Here is a 17,124-nt window from a genome sequence, read left to right as displayed (position 1 = left end):
TGGCAGTGTATCACGTATCAAAAAAGCATACACTAGAAACTGCATCCAGTAGAAACCACTTGAAACTAGTATAGTAACAAGGGATTCCCTTCCATCAAAACACGAGCAGACTCTTACATGCACCACATAGGTCTAGTGACCCTCTCTCTCAAACATAACGACAACTTGCACAAGTAAGTCTGCACCTGCCTGCACTGGCACCAGACACAAACACTGTCTGAGACTGATAAACAATAGACACAATACTCCTGATTCTCAAATAAAAAGCACACATTGTTTCCAGTAGGTTTATGCTTTCGTATAGAGTGAATTAATACCTTTTACGCAGTAACAGATGCTTGCTATTAGGGGCAGAATTACAAGCCCCTTGCACCCCTGGTGCATAATTTTTTGTGAGGCACCGGAGGAGCATTTTGCTGCCCCATATTTACAAGGACAGGAAAAGCCACCCTGCGTGACTTTTCCTGCCCTTGTAAATACGGCCCCTTTACACGCAACACTTTGCCTGAAAGGGGCGTTCCATGGGTGTTGCTGTGGGTGTTTCCCACGCAACACCCATGGAACCTGACACATTTCCAGATTTACGAGGAATTGTAAACCTGGAAATGCGTTTGAATGCTACGCTACCCTAGGGGTGGTGTAGCGAGGCGCAACGAGGAGAAATGTTTTAATTTCTCCTCGTTTCTTCCTCTGTCAATGCATGCTGCATTCTACAGCATGCATTGAAAAGAGGAAAATGCCTGTAGTGATTGTTTTTGTGTAGGAAGGTGCCCCTTCGTGCACAAAAGCAATCTCCCCATGACGCACGCATCCTTGCACCATGGTGCAAGGGTGCCTGCGCCGGCACATGGCAGCTGTTTGTGTGAATGCAACATATTATTGTAAAATGTCACATTCCTGTGCATTTGAAAGTGCTGCAGCCTGGCGCAGCCAAAGGGCTTGCGGTGCCTCGCTGCAGCACCCTTTGGATGCAGCACTTTCTTGTAGATCTGCCCCTTAGTTTCCAATGACTAGTGCTGGAAGTATTTTGTGAACTCCAGGTTTCTCATTTACAAAAGTAATTTGGTATGGATCAATATAACAGGTGTACATTTGCACATTTTGAAATAATTTACAAAATCTGATCTTTAACACTTTATTACATTATCTACCCATGGAAAAAATCATTTTTTCTGCTACCCCATCAATTGCGGTAATTCTCCGGGCCTTATTTATGAGAGGTGTAGCATTGCTGCTCCATTTTTCACCTGAATGCGCTGCCCCCAGGAAAGCGTGGGGCCACCGCTGCTCTGCGGGCAGTGTATTTCATATAATAGGGCGCACTTTCCCTGTATGAACCTGGCACACCTGTTTTAAGTTGAGCTGGGCGCAAACAGGGAAACTGCGCCTTTTACATAATAGAGCCCCAGGAGATGAACTCACTGCACGAAACACGAGGTGGTGACAGTCAGTGCACCCACTCGCCCTCAGCGCACCGCTGATGAAGGGAGTGTGAGAATCCCGCAGACCCTCAGGCATCCAATGGCAGGAGGGAGAAGTCACTGACGACACTCGCCAGCAGAGAGGATATCTGCCCCCTTTCAAATGCAGGCCAAGCATGCGTTTCAGAAATGCACTGTGCTTGGAGCAGGTGTGGGTCTGGATATGCACTGGGAATAGCACATTTGCTGTATCTGGGCACACTATCTCAGTATGTGCATTTTGCACCCAGTCAAAGTTGTGCCGCATAACAGACCAATGCAAAAACAACAGTTGATGGACAGAATGCAGAACAATGTCATACATTCATCCCAGTACAGAGATCTGGGCCTAAATCCATCAGTTTTTTGCACTCCACGCCACCCCAGTTCAGATATGGCCATATGCAAATCAGCCTTGACCCTGTGCCTCATGGGAACAGTCCAGCCCGAACTGCCAAGCCATGTCTTTCCCGGACCGGAACCAAGCATCCTAGGACCGGTTTCTGGCTATCAGCCGTCTTCAGCCAGGATAGCTTGACTCCAGTGGTGTGGAGAGCATGGGACTCACGTCTGAGCATACCCATGCCACTCGGGGTGACAAATGCAAAAACAACAGTTGATGTACAGAATGCCGAACAATGTCATACATTCATCCCAGTACAGAGATCTGGGCCTAAATCCATCATTTTTTTGCGCTCCACACCACACCACCCCAGTTCAGACATGGCCATATGCAAATCAGCCTTGACCCTGTGCCTCATGGGAACAGTCCATGCCGAACTGCCAAGCCGTGTCATTCCTGGACCGGAATCAAGCATCCTAGGACCAGTTTCTGGCTATCAGCCGTCTTCAGCCAGGATAGCTTGACTCCAGTGGTGTGGAGAGCATGGGACTCACGTCTGAGCATACCCATCCCACTCGGGGTGACAAATGCAAAAACAACAGTTGATGGACAGAATGCAGAACAATGTCATACATTCACCCCAGTACAGAGATCTGGGCCTAAATCCATCATTTATTTGCACTCCACACCACCCCAGTTCAGAAATGGCCATATGAAAATCAGCCTTGACCCTGTGCCTCATGGGAACAGTCCAGCCCGAACTGCCAAGCCATGTCTTTCCTGGACCGGTGAGTCCCGTGCTCTCCATGCCACTGGAATCAAGCTATCCTGGCTGATGAGGTCTGAAAGCCCAAAACCGGTCCTTGGATGCTTGTTTCCAGTCCAGGGAGGACCTGGCTTGGCAGTTCGGGCTGGACTGTTCCCATGGAGCACAGGGTCAAGACTGATTTGCGTATGGCTGGGTTCAAACTGGAAAGGCATGGTGAGCAAATAAACGATGGATTTAGGCCCAGATCTCTGTACTGGGGTGAACGTATGACATTGTTCTGCATTCTGTCCATCACCGGTTGTTTTTGCTCTTGCATCACAGACCAATACTTTGTATCCACTGTATAATACAAGCCCATCCATGCGGCCCCCAGACCTATGCAGACATAAGCACAAGATGCTACCTCTAAGACAGGAGCAGGACACGCCTTGATCCGTCCACTTTCCACTCCTTTTGTAAGATTCAATCGAATGCAATACAATGCAACTATGAGGCGCTATTAAAAGTACATTAGTCTTGGCCTGCTTAACAGATTCAAATCGAGTCATTATCGATTACAACAGTACTTTCACATCCTCAGACACCTTTGCGACTCGACCTTTGATATTTAATGTGTTTGGGTTTTTGTATGGTTGCATAATTAAAGTTTCTGTTTTCAACATACGTTCCTTTTCTTACATATTTTAGTTGTGTGAGGTCTAACAGCGCACAATCCCCTGAAAGGATTCTTCTGGAGCTAAGGATAGAACAGCTGGCACACAGACCAGTAATGATAGAAAAAGTGTATTTTCCTATCACCAGTCAATTCTAAATCAAGCCCTTCTTAGTTGCACCGGACATTCTTTTATCGTTGATCATACAAAAATATAACAAATGTTTAAATGCTATACATTTTCAGATCAAAACAACAGACTCAAAGTCAGATCTTTGTTTACACTTGTAGTGAACTTTAAGAAATATATTTACAATTCTATTTTCAAACTAACAAAAATTGAAAAAACCCACATGAATAAGAATAATTTAATACTCAAACGTCAATATAAACGTTTATTAAAAGTGTTAGACTTTGGAGATATAAAATTCCTTGTTCCTATTCCAACCTAAGCAATAGTGGAGAAAGTTGTGGACTTTGAAGGGACCAGATTCAGTATCCCCACTCTAATTGAAGTAACAGTAGAGAAAGTGTTCCAATTTGGAGGGCTTGGATTTGCTATACCCACTCTAAACTAGGCAACAGTAGAGAGAGAATTTGGCTTTGGAAGACTCAGATTTGCTAGTTCCACTCCGACCTAAGCAACAGAAAAGTAGGTATGGGACTATGGAGGAATTGGATTTACTTTTTCTTTTCCAACCTAGGCAGTAGAAAGGAAAAACAAATTAAACTACCTAAATATATATATATAAACATAACATTGTTTCAACTAATATATTGAAACATAATGTACAAATGACTAGAAAATAAAAAGGAAATGAACAACACAAAAATATAAAAACATCAATTATGAATAATTTAAAAAGTAGTAAACTATAAATAGCAATGCAATACATAAAACAAATATGAGATTTTAAAATATTTAGTTATTTAAAAAAACATATATATATATATTAGAAATCATAATCGTATGAACCGAAAATCTAAACTAAATATCTCAATTTAAACACATACCACACTTCTAAGCTCCTTAAACACTTGACTAATATTCAATTAAAACTCAATAAAAATATATTTAATAAATGTACCCACATACTTTACTACACATGAAAAAACCCAACAAAAACAAGCTTACAATAATTAATAAAATTTAACAAACATAACACACACAAATACTAGCTAATATAAAATGATAAGTAGTAAAAAATTAAACATTTTATTTAAAAACTTTCTAAACAACTAAATAGTGCTAAAATGTTCTTAAATAATTATTTATATATATAATATACTTGTAATCGCTAGAAAAACAAAATAACGAATTCCAAATAGTTCACCAATTAAAATTATGTATATATGTACATATGTATATATATATATATATATATATATATATATATATATATATATATATATATATATATATATATATATATAGTAGGATAGAGAGATAGATGGATAGATAGATAAATAGATAGATAATATATGTATTTGTAAAACACTTACCACACTCTTGTCCTACAAACTGAACACCCTGCAAAGAAAATCAAAACAATACTTTAAAAAACAAACAAATCACAATAAATGAAAAAAGGTAATAGAAATATACTAAATATTTAAACAACTAAAACATGAAAAAGGATTCAACTATTCCAAACAATAAAAATGCATAAATATTACGTTAATAATGTTTTAAGCAATTAAAGCACAATCACTTAGTTTTAAAAATGCAAAGAAATATTTAATAAATTGAAATATCTACATAATTAATAATCGAGTTAAAAGATGTAATATTCAAAATGCATAACCATTCACAAAAAAGAGTAGAATATATATTAAAAACACTTCCCAGCCTTCTTTTCTATAAAAACAACAGGCCAATAATTCAAAAATATATTAAGAATTCTCTAAGCATACTACAGAAGCAGAAAATGTACAAACTCTACTAAATATAATTACACATAATTAGCAATAAAATAATAATAACTGCCCATTGCATAGTTTGCCAGGAGGAATAATTAGCCCAGAATACAGTAGCAGAAGAATATGTGCATTCGACGCCTTGCTACAGGACCACCTCTACGTAGGATGCGCATGCACAGATGTGCTCTCACACCCTTGCTATGCCTTAGAAATGAAGGTGCACCACACAAACAAGGCTGAGATATGTCCGGGGTTTCTTGTGTTCCTAAACATTGGCCTAGCAGTTTGGGTTGGACTGTCCCTTTTGACAAGACTGAGTTATAATTTTTTATCGCTATCTGTAGCTACACAATGAGAAAACTCACAATAGACTGGAAAATGAACCTGTGTCTGAAACTAGTTCAAGCATTCCTTACATGACTTTCAGATATTCCCAACAAGACATGCACCATGTAAGTTGCTGCTGATGCACTATTCATTGCTTACATTGGTGAATTCTGTGACCTTGCCCTAATTAACTTGTCTGCAGCCTTTTAAAAAGTTGACCATGAAACCCACATCAGTGCCCTCTTAATAGGCATGGCTCTGTTCAAGCCCTGGTTCTCCTGCACCTGACTCGTGGTAATCCCATTAGCTCCTACATCCCTGATTTCACCCTCACCCGAATCAAGAGTGGCCGCTACAATGGTAAACATTGCTGAAGAAGCCCAACCATAAATCTTCCACCCTGACAAACCTCCGTTGGCTGCCACCACAGGCTCTCAAGCTCTTCAAACCAGCTGTGTGATGTGCGGGGTAGTGACAAATAGCACACCTTTCTAAATGGTAATGCACTTATACCATCTCTTGGGACCAATGCAACAGAAGAAGCCAGCCAGTGTAGAAAGTGCAAACAAATTGAAGTCGTCTTCTCCAGCTATATGTCAAGAATATAGAATAAAATCGACTTGCACATCAGGCTGGCACCAGCACTACTACAATTCTGAAAAGAGCGTTTAACACATCTTTCAAAAGAAAATCCAAACTATCACTAACAGAGTGTTCCTGGTTCCCTCTGCCCACGTGGGCACCACTCAGATGAGATCCATTCCCCACATCTGTCTATTGTACACATTTTTTTTCTCTACACCCTTCTTGATGTAAGGTGTTCAGCAGCTTGCATGCCACAAACACTGCTAAGTACTTATGTACATACTATCATACATACATACAAATATACATACACAAGAATGTAAATGGTTTTCAAATGTTTGCTTTTCTAACTGCACAAGATATCAAATTAAATACTTACTATTAGCTCTCTAGTTGCAACGGGCCTCTAACAGATATTTTATTTTATTTCAGATATTTCCCTTGATGTTGATGCACATCGCAATGGGACATTCAGTGGTTCTAGGGCAGAGAAGGTAAAGAAGCTTCGACTTAGAGAGTGGTGGAGCGGGTAGCGGGGGAGTAGCACTGAAGCAATGGAGAAAGTCAAAAGGAGAGTAACAAATCAGGATATGTTTATTGATGGAACTCTTACAATAAAATGATTGTATTTGAGATGTGCAAACCTACTAAGATCCACTTAGGAGTAGAACTCTAAAAATGATGATAACATTAAAGACCTTCAAAGGCACTTCTGTTTCTAAGAACTGCAACCAACAGAAACTGCTACAACAACAACAAGGTGATGGATGAAATGCTTGAATTAATCTCAGCCACCGGCAATAGCTAGGGCTGCATTCCAGTGCATTATTTTTCGCCACCATGCCTCTCTGCACAAAGATCCACCTTATCGGATCAGTGCAGACCTTGCTCCTCTTGGGAACAGTCCATCCCGGACTGCCAGGCAAGGCCCTCTCCAGGAGGAACCGCAAACAACCCCAGGCTACTTTTGATCTACTGAGGTCCCCTCAGTAAGGTATAGCCTAAGTCCTATGGCGCAGTAAGGATATGACCTATGTCTGGGCATACCCGTCTCACTTAGGACATAAACTGAAACTACAACAATGTGATGGATGGCATGCTTGAATTAATCTCACCCACTGGCAAAAGCTCAGGCTGCATTCCAGTCCATTGTTTTTGGCAACGGTATGTCCAGGCGTTGGGTCCTGGACTCACAGTGCCACTTAAACCAAGCTACACCTGACTGATGAGCACCATTCAGGGCAAAACCAGTCTTTGGTTGCGCTTGAGTTCCAGCTTAGGGAGGACCTGGCCTGGTAGTTCAGGATGAACTGTTCCTATTGGAACAGGGTCAACACTGATTTGCATATGGCTGGGTCCAAACTGTGGTTGCATGGTGGGCAAAAGAACAATCGGTTGGAATGCTACCCGGAGCAATTGCTACTGGTCAGACTTATTGCAAGCATTCCTCCCATCATCCTTTATGTCTTTGATGTACCACCCCATATGGCAAGGGTATGCCCAGACAAGGTTCCTGTGCACACTGTGCCACTAGAACCAAGTTGCTCGGCTGTCGAGCCCCTATCAGTCAAGCAACCCAATCATGGGTTGCTTGTGTTCTGCTTCACGGAGGACCTGGATTAGCAGTTTGGATGGACTATTCCTATTGGAGCAGAGTCAAGACTAACTTGCATATGATTTATTTTAATATTGGGGATTTTTGCTTAAAAGTGTGCATTTAATTTTTTATTTCATTCCCATATTGTGTATTTCCTCACCTGTATCTCTCCACCAAACTTGAATCCAGTCTTTGTTTCTCTTGATTCTATGCCTCCAACTTCTTACAATTTTCACAGCCCAATCAGCTTTGATATGCCAAGTATTCATCAACCAGCAACTTTCACGTCCTCAAACACAATATGTTCTTAATATCCATCTTTCAGCTCTGGATCTTACCAGACGACTATCTCAGAAACTCTGTTCTTCATATCAAATGTGATACAACACACCATTCCTACACGTAGGGGACTTCAGGCACCATGCCACTGCATCTTGTGCAAGCTGTGTGTACCTGACCTACCTTTGTCCACATCATTCATACCTATCTGCCCACACATTTTCCAAGTGTTTGACCATTTCTATTCCAGGTAATTCCATATCCCCTGTTTCATTAACCTTTATCTTCCCATTTTTCATTATATACACTCCATCCCCCTCTTTGGTCCTCCACCTTAAACCTTCTACTTTAGTTGTCTCCCGTGAGCATGTTTCAAAACTCTGTATATTCCTCACTTGCAGATCTTTTTTATGCATGCTTTTGCAACCCTTCTCTTTCCACCCTGCATCAGTGTATACTGCATCTCTTTGTGCATGCCTCCCAGTGAATTTCCACATTTGACAACCTTGTTCTTCCATCAACTATCATCTCAAAACCCTGTGTCTGGCAATAGATCAGCATCTCCATAGTCTGTGTGCTTCCACATTATATGTTTCCCTTGTTCTCCATTAAACATTTTCACCCCTGAAATACTTATGATGATATTGGTTGTATTTCCTTTCTCCCTCTGCCTCTAGAAACCCTGGACATGGGGTCCAGATGGTCATGGTGCAGTACTGCTGGTGAACTGTGATAGGGATAAGAAAAACTCCAAGGACATGGACAGCATGGACGAGAGTGCGCCTAATTCTGAAGGTAGACCACAATCATGAACTTTGTGCTCCGTAAATGCACCATGTTTTTACATGTGATAGAGCAATTTCCATAGAGTTCTCTCATAGATAATGCAAACGGCTTTAGTATTTTAACTGGACTCCACATAACAAAAAGGCAATGCTAAAGGCAATATGCTACATCAACTGATGGCAATCCTTACATGAAGCATCCAAGTCTGATTGGTGGCTATGGAACTTCAAGCATCTCAATTATGTTTCAGAGCCACTAACAGTCCAAATAACGACAAAGTAGGATTTACCCTCAAACTGATCATTCAAGACCATCCATACTCCAAATATAAGTTTTAAAAAGCAATCCATCCTCTACATAAAGGATCTTCATCCTCCATTTTTTAGACCTTGGGCATTCCTCTGCCGACAGTAACTCTAGTGCGCTGACCCTCCACCTTAGATGTGGAGCTGCCCTTGTGGCACAGAACCTGCCCTGAGGATCACTGGTAAGGTGCTCCCTTATTGATGATTCAGAGGCCTCTTTAGAGGTCTTGATCTTTTAGAGGTCCTTTGTGCCCTTGATCATCAAGTCCTTCTCAGGACCCTCCCCATCCAAGAAGGATCACTTCGATTGACTGTTCACCTCAATTGACTACAGTGTATCCAGATGGACTCTTCCAAATACAACCTTTGCCTGATACATGTCCAAAATTATCCTAGCTCTGAACAATGATTTGCAAACTCTACATGGAGCCTTTCTGTGTCTTACTAGTTAAAAATACATCACTTTTCACCAATACACTGACAACATGCAGTTACAGCGCACAGTATCATTGGCTGGTGGCTCAGCACCTGAACATTGGACAATCATTGATGCCAACTGTTTATCTCAAGCTTTGCCACACCAATACCATGGGCATTTTAACTGATGATGGCAAGTTCCAGATGCAGATCAAAGACTGCCTTAACAACATGCATGTGAAATGGTTGTTCACAACCCTCTCCACTAATTCCAAGTCTATGGGCATGCATCAAATGCTGACTCTCTTTCAAAGAGCACATCCATAAGAAATTGTAGGCAGCTTAATATGAAATAAGAGAACTACTGAACATCTACACCTGCTTCATGATCCACAGTATAGACATGTCCTGCCACACATCAATCAATGTCCAGTTCATTGGCCTCCCGGAGTCTGCCCTAATTGTTTCTGAAAGAGGAATAGCAGGTTGGTGTTGACCTGAGGTCTGGTCAATGCAAATACACCTACAGTGCCCAGCTGGCTAATCATACCAGCTTCCATAAAGGTAAATTCACTTTGCTTAATTTAGAAAGCTCTCTACAATAATAAACAACACTATCTCCTGCAAAACTGTCCCTTTGGTCAAACTATGCCCCTAACCTCTAAAACGACCTCTCTATTGACCTTCATGAAAGAACATAAAGACCAACTTTTCTCCTACCAGCCCCCAAACCTATCTCCCCAATCTACACTCTGTTCGACCATGCACTCTTTTATAAAAATGTTGCATTTCTCCAATGAACGTTTGTAAACACTTACTGTTGCTCTTGTAACTTGCACATATATTATATTGTCTTCCCCCTTTAAAGTACTTCACTGTTCCTCCTGACTAAGTTACTGCTGTATAAATATCCCACAATAAACAGAGACCACTCACTACACAGTGATTCCTCCCTCCTTACAAGTCTTGCTTGGGACCGAAGAGATATAGACCCTAAGCTATTCCTCTCTCTTTTGGTTGTCTCCTCTTTCTTAGATATAAAGGACATGTCTCCCATGATCCTGAGAAGCCGTGCCCCTGAGGCCATCTTTGAGAAGTACAGTTTGGTCCTCCACATTTCATATGAGGATGTGGATAAAGTGACTGTGTTCCAGAAACTTGGTGAGTAGGGAGAGCCCAGTTCCATCACTGTATATTAGAGTGTAGGATGGACCAAGTGAGAGGAAGGAGAGATGTAACAAATGGGCAGTATTTCTGATGTGTACTACCACTGTTCTGATACTCACCTGTCTGGGTTTTCCTTTGGAGCCACTAATTTAGCCTGGCAAAAGCTTCTAATTTCGTTGGCTGGGCTGCACATAGAAGCTGGAGAGCTACCAGGGTTGTATGATGTAACAACGCGTGTTATTACAATGCGTGCTGTTACATTGCAGTTGTTACAACGACTGCATTTTACCACGCTATGCCTTTACAACGCAAGTATTTACATTGACTTGCACTAGGTGGCGTGCTAACATTAAAAAAGTGTAATTTACTATTCCAACTCCAGTCCACTTATCAGTAGGGAAGGTGTTGGGATAGTAAACTACACCATTTTTAATGTTAGCACGCCATCTAGCGCAAGTCGATGTAAAGACTTGCGTTGTAATGGCATAGCGTTGTTACATGCGGTCGTTGTAACAGCATTGCGGTGTACTGACCGCGTTGTTAAGGATGTTTCCCGCTACCAGCAGCTCACAAGCTACTCATTGGAGAAGCCTGATATAGTCAGTAATACTCTTCTGAGAGCTAGTTGGAACCACGCTGCACCCTTCTAGAGTACACAACGCACCTAGCAACTCTTAGGCCCTCTTTCTTAGGTCTGCAGGTTCGAAAGGGAAGTGCTGGGCTGGGAACCAAGAGCTGGCAAATATGTTCAGAGCAGGTCCACCTCGCACTGTAAAATTGCGCATAGGCATTTCCAATGTTAAAAAATATATTTCTAAGGTTACATTTTACAAGACAGTATTAGCAAAACAAGAGTACGGAGTTCCTCTGGTTGAGTGGGATCATGGGGCACTGAACGAAACCGGTAATGTGATCCATTGGGGATCAGCAGAGTGTGTATTGAGGAGAGGGAGTTGCCCTTGTTGGAACTAGGGCTCTCACACACCCAGCAAGCTAGGTGTCATGCTTCATCATTTGAACCTGCCCCTCGTCAGGTCGGTGCTGCAATACCTGATGGGCACCCGAAACCGGGGTTCTTTATCGGGGATCTTTTGTTCCTGCCGGTGGGTGCAGTGGGGTGAAAGGCCAAGTATGTGTAGTAGAAGGGGGTGGGAATTAAAATAGGTCAGTTAGTCCTAACCAAATTTTATTATCAAGGTAAACTGCCTAATTAAAATGACGTGGAGAGGACACAAACGTAGTTGTCAGGTGTCTAATGGTAGGGGTTCTACTCTCCAATGATCAACATGTTTCGTGTATCAGTAGTCAATGATGATCAGGACACTTCTTCAGGATCAGTGTTATGCTATCTACACTAGTGGGTAAGTGTGTGACTACATACCCTGTCTTGTCTTGGTAGACATAAACTACCTGCACAACCTGTGTGCTACAGTGGTCAGCGGGTCAAGGACACCAATTGCGTTGCGCGTGCTCTGCACGTCTGCCTGTTGCACCTACCCCGCCACCGACCCCATGATCCCATTCAACCAGAGGAACTCCGTACTCTTGTTTTGCTAATACTGTCTCTTGGGCTTGTACGCTGGACCTCTCAAAACTAGCCCTTGGTCCCTCCCTTTGTTCAATACATTTTACAAGACACCTTCTGTGTATTAGTAAACAAATAATGGCACTAAAAGCAACAGCATCCAACCTCTTTGCAATACTGGGCCATATTCACAATGGTCTTTTTGTCTGTAAACATAGGTTTATGGCTGAAAAAAAACCTAAATATCCGTGGCAAGTATTCCTAAAAGGATTCCTGGTAACCGGAGTAGGCATCTGAGCGGGACCGCAAGTTATGCATGAAATACTGCACATTGAGTAATTTTCATGTTCACATAGCGCTATACAGATGCAAACCTATTTCCCTCTTCTATCCCTCCGCTATCCTTCTCAATCCAAATAACTGACTAACATATATGCCATTCACATTAATTTCATATTTCACAATACTAACTCACCACTAATCCTTTATAGGTTCTGGAGTAGAGTGCTACTTGCTGAAAAAGCACTTCAACACCCCATCGGGAGTGGCACGTGTAATATAAATGCAAACCTTTTCCCTCTTCTATCCCTCCACAATCCTTCTGAATCCAACTAACTGACTAACATATCCACCACTCAAATTACTTTCATCTTTCACTATACTAATTCACCACTAATCATTTATGGGTTCCAGAGTTGGGGAGAGTCTATAAAGGGCTATTTTGGGGGTCATAGTAGTGGTATGGAGTTTGAGATGAATGAGGGAGTGGATGTATAGTATATATTGATAGAGGTATGGGGTGAGAAATAGGGTAGTGCATTGGAAAGAGTAGTAGAATGAGGTTTGAGATGAGTCAGAGAGTTGAGGTAGAAGATATGTTGAGAGAAGTGTAGGGAGTGGAATAGGGTAGTGCAATGGATATGCTGAATTAGAAGAAAGTAATACATATATAGATCCATAAGCACATGGAAAGTTTATAGATGCATAAAGGAAGTATGTATATGTAGATGAAAGATATTGATAGAGGTATAGGGTGAGAAATAGGATAGTGCCCTGAATTGCGCTTTGTTAGGGGGGAGGAAAATAATAAATAAATAGATTCAAGTACATGGAAGGTATATAGATGCATAAAGGAAGTAAGTATAAGTAGTTTAAAGATGCATTCGATAAACAGGGTTTTCAAGTCTTATACTTAAAAAATAATAATAAATTATTCGACATGTTTATACAAAGCAATACACATATATAGGTACATATCTATAGTACAAATAAATGCTCATATACAGAGGGATATGCTGTATATTTCTGTTTGCATATGGTGCTTATGTGGGGAAGAGACAATTCTTGAGTAGTTTTCTGAAGATAAGGTGGATGTCGGTGGATCTTATGTTGGGGGTTAAGAGTTCCATATTTTGACTGCTTGAACAGAGAAGGATGTGCCAACCATGGTTCTTTATTGTATCGTGGGATTTTGAGGTGAGGTGCCACTCTAGAGCGGAGGTTCCTCTGATGAATGTGTTTGGTGATTTTATTACTGATGAAGAGCGGTCTCATTCCATCGCTTTGTGGGTGATACAAAGCAGCTTGAACGTGGATCTTCTGGCAACCGGTAACCAATGCAGGGCTTTCAAGGCAGGGGAGATGTGGTTTCGCAATTTGAAGGCAAGAGTAGTCTGACAGTCGAGTTCTGAATCCATTGTAGTCTTTTTATAGTCGTTAATGGTGATCCGTGGTAGAGGCTCTTGGTGTACTCGAGTTTGCAAAGAACAAGGGAGATGGTTGCTTGGACCTTGTGTGAAAATCCCAAATGGGGGAAGATTAGTTGCAGAGTTTTCAGAGTAACAAAGCTTGATCTTGCTAGTTTGTCCACTTGGGCATTCATCAATAGCGTGGAGTCCATGGTCATTACGAGGTTTCTTACTGCCTTTGAAACTTTAGGTAGTGATCCCAGTTCATATGGGCAGGCGGCAAGCGGGTCATAATGTTTCCAATTGCCACACATGAGTATTTCTGATTTGGGAGCCTTCAATTTGAGATGGCTCCAAGTCATCCATTGAACCACAGCTCTGAGACAACTGAAAATTGTCAAGTTTCCCATGTCTTTGGAGCATTCCAGTTGAAGGAGTATTTGTGTGTTATCTGCATAGTTATAGCACGAGGAGAAATTGATTAATCAGTACTGGTAATGACTTCATGTAGATGTGGAAATCCATGGGCAATGTGATAGAGCCTTGAGGGACCCCAGCTTTTGTGGAGTATGATTTGGGTGAGAAAGGTGGGGTATGGATGACATTAGTTCTGTTTTGAAGGTAGGATGCGATCCAGTCTAAAGCAGTCCCATCTATGCCAGCTTCGTAGAGTCTTTGCATCTGAGTGTCATGGTCAACCTCAAAGGCAGCCGAGAGGTCCAAGAGGAGTAGCGCAGCAACCCAGTTGTGGTCAACTGTGTTCTTCAGCTCATCCCAGATGGCAAGGAGGGCAGATTCTGTGCCTCTTCCTGGATAGAATCCTGTTTGGAAGTCTGAAAGTTTGGCATTGTCTTCAACGAATTGTGACATTCTGGGCGAACCCTGCTCTTTCTATCAGTTTGCCCAGGAAAGGTCCATTTGTAATGGGTTTGTAGTTGTCAGGGTTCAGCGGGTCCTAGTTTGTTGACTTCAGTAAAGGGCGTATGTATGACTTTTCAAGTTCTTCTGGAAACATTACGGTAGTTAAGGAATCGTTGATGATTCTTCATACTGGAGTGGCAGCAGAGGTTGTTAGAAGAATTGTCTTGAAAGCTTGCGGTGGACACAGGTCAGAAGGGCTACCGGCATGCCTGCTTGCTTTCACCAAGTACATAAATTCATCTTGTGAAATGTGTTGGAAGGAACAGAGAGGTTGAGTTAGAGTACTCTTGAAATGTTGTTTTGTAAAAGGGTTAGTGCTGGTGCTTTGTCTCTGTTTTAAGTACGAGTCCAACATGTCTGCTTTGTCCGTGTAATGATATGCCAGTTTGTCTATGAAATCTTGAGTAAAGGGATGAGTTCCTTCTAGGCAATTTGGTTTACAAAATTCATTGAGTATTTTATAGAACTCTTTGTTTCCACATTTAGCATTTTGAATTCTGTCTGAATAGTACCTTTTCTTTGCTTTTTTGATAGCTGCCTTGTATAATCTGTTAATTTTCTGTAGATGAAGTTTGTCTTGTTTGTTTTTTATTTTGAGCCAGACACATTGCAACTTTCTAAGTTGTAGTTTTATGTCTTTTATCTCTGCATTTCTCCAAGATGCTTGTTTTCTTTTGTTCTGTAGTTTTGTGTGGTATCAGGATATCAAAAGCTTCCCGTAGCCACTCATATAGTTTTTGAACAGAGTTTGTTTCCAGATCTGTGCTGGATGTTAGTTGTGTTTCTAAGTGTTCCAAATTGAGTTTGTTCCGTGGTCGATAGGTGGATGCACGTAAGGTGGTTTTAAGTAGTCGCTTAATGTTGTTTTATGTTTGAAAGCAAGCAAATGGTGGTCTGACCGTGTGAACAGAGTTATAGTTTGAAAGGTATCTAGTTTGGTATTAGCAAAAATTACATCTAGGATACATCCAGCGAAGTGTGTGGGTTTGTGCACAATCTGATGCAGGTTCAGTGCATCTAGGCCAGTGATTATTGTTTTTGGATTGGTCATTTGGGGTTTGTCAAATAAATGTTGAGGTCACCCAGAACGCATAGGTTGGAGTGTATTGTTATCAGGATTGAAACCGTGGCTAGAAGTGCGTCTAGGAATGTCACCTTGCTAGGTGGAGGTCTGTAAAGGAGCAGGAAGTTACAGAAGGAAGACGGTGTAGGATTGCATCTTGTGAGAAGAGCCTCACAATTCTTTATGGAGATGTAAGTGCTATATAAATGCAAATACAATACAATACAATAGGGAGACATGACTAGTCAGAACCCAATCAGAAGCTCCCACAACACAGTCTCTGTCTACCTCTATATCCTCTTTATTGCTCCACTCATCCTCCTAGACCTCTCCGCTGCCTTCGACACCGTCTGCCACCGCACACTATGTGCACGCCTCCACGACGCAGGGATCCGAGACAAGGCTCTGGAATGGCCCACCTCCTTCCTCTCCAGCAGAACCCAGAGCGTCCGCCTCCCCCCTCCGAGATTATCTGCGGCATACCCTAGGGATCCTCTCTCAGCCAACACTGTTCAACATTTACATGGCCCCGCACGGAGACGTCTCCCAACATGACGACCTCAACATAATCTACGCCGACAATACTCAACTGATCCTCTTCCTCACCAAGGACCCCATCACCACCAAAGCCAACCTCCACGAAGGAATGAAGGCCGTCGCCGACTGGATGAAGATCAGCCGTCTGAAGCTGAACTCGGACAAGACGGAGGTTACTCATCCTCGGCACCAACCCTTCAGCCTGGGACGACTCCTGGTGGCCGACGGCACTGGGGCAGAACCGACACCCACGAACCACGCACGCAACTTGGTAATCATCCTCGACTCAACGCTCTTAATGACCAAGCAAGTCAATGCCGTCTCCTCCTCCTGCTTCAACACCCTCCACATGCTCCGCAAGATATACAGATGGATCCCGACAGATACAAGAAAGACAGTCACCCAGGCTCTCGTCAGAAGCAGAATCAACTACGGAAACGCCCTCTATGCTGGAGCCCCGACCAAGCTCATCAAACGACTACAACGCATCCAAAACACCTCGGCACGACTGATCCTCGACATACCACGCCACGGCCACATCACCCCCCACCTGAGAAACCTGCACTGGCTCCCCGTCAACAAGAGGATATCCTTCAAGCTCCTCATCCACACGCACAAGGCACTCCACAAGACCGGCCCAACCTACCTTAACAGACGACTCTCCTTCTACATCCCCAACCGTCAGCTACGCTACACCGACCTCTCATTCACCACCGTCCCGCGTGACTGAAGAGCAACCACCGGCGGGAGATCCTTCTCCCACCTCGCGGCCAAGACTTGGAA

The 17,124-nt window shown here is 42.4% G+C and overlaps 1 protein-coding gene across 1 annotated transcript in view; it reads left to right on the top strand.

The window, feature by feature from the left end:
* The window catches only part of LOC144753237 (protein-arginine deiminase type-3-like), a 160,714-nt gene that overhangs the window by 67,435 nt on the left and 76,155 nt on the right, over positions 1–17,124 (top strand). Inside the window, exons 4-6 of the mRNA XM_078640994.1 lie at positions 6,489–6,550; positions 8,610–8,727; positions 10,476–10,601. Of these exons, the coding sequence (XP_078497120.1) occupies positions 6,489–6,550; positions 8,610–8,727; positions 10,476–10,601 (306 nt within the window). The remainder of the gene's footprint in view (positions 1–6,488; positions 6,551–8,609; positions 8,728–10,475; positions 10,602–17,124) is intronic.

Source organism: Lissotriton helveticus, chromosome 5_1, assembly GCF_964261635.1.
Source record: "Lissotriton helveticus chromosome 5_1, aLisHel1.1, whole genome shotgun sequence".
NCBI classification, from domain to species: Eukaryota; Metazoa; Chordata; class Amphibia; order Caudata; family Salamandridae; genus Lissotriton; species Lissotriton helveticus.
The sequence above is the reverse complement of the archived record's forward strand: the minus strand, read 5'-3'. Positions and strand labels throughout refer to the sequence as shown.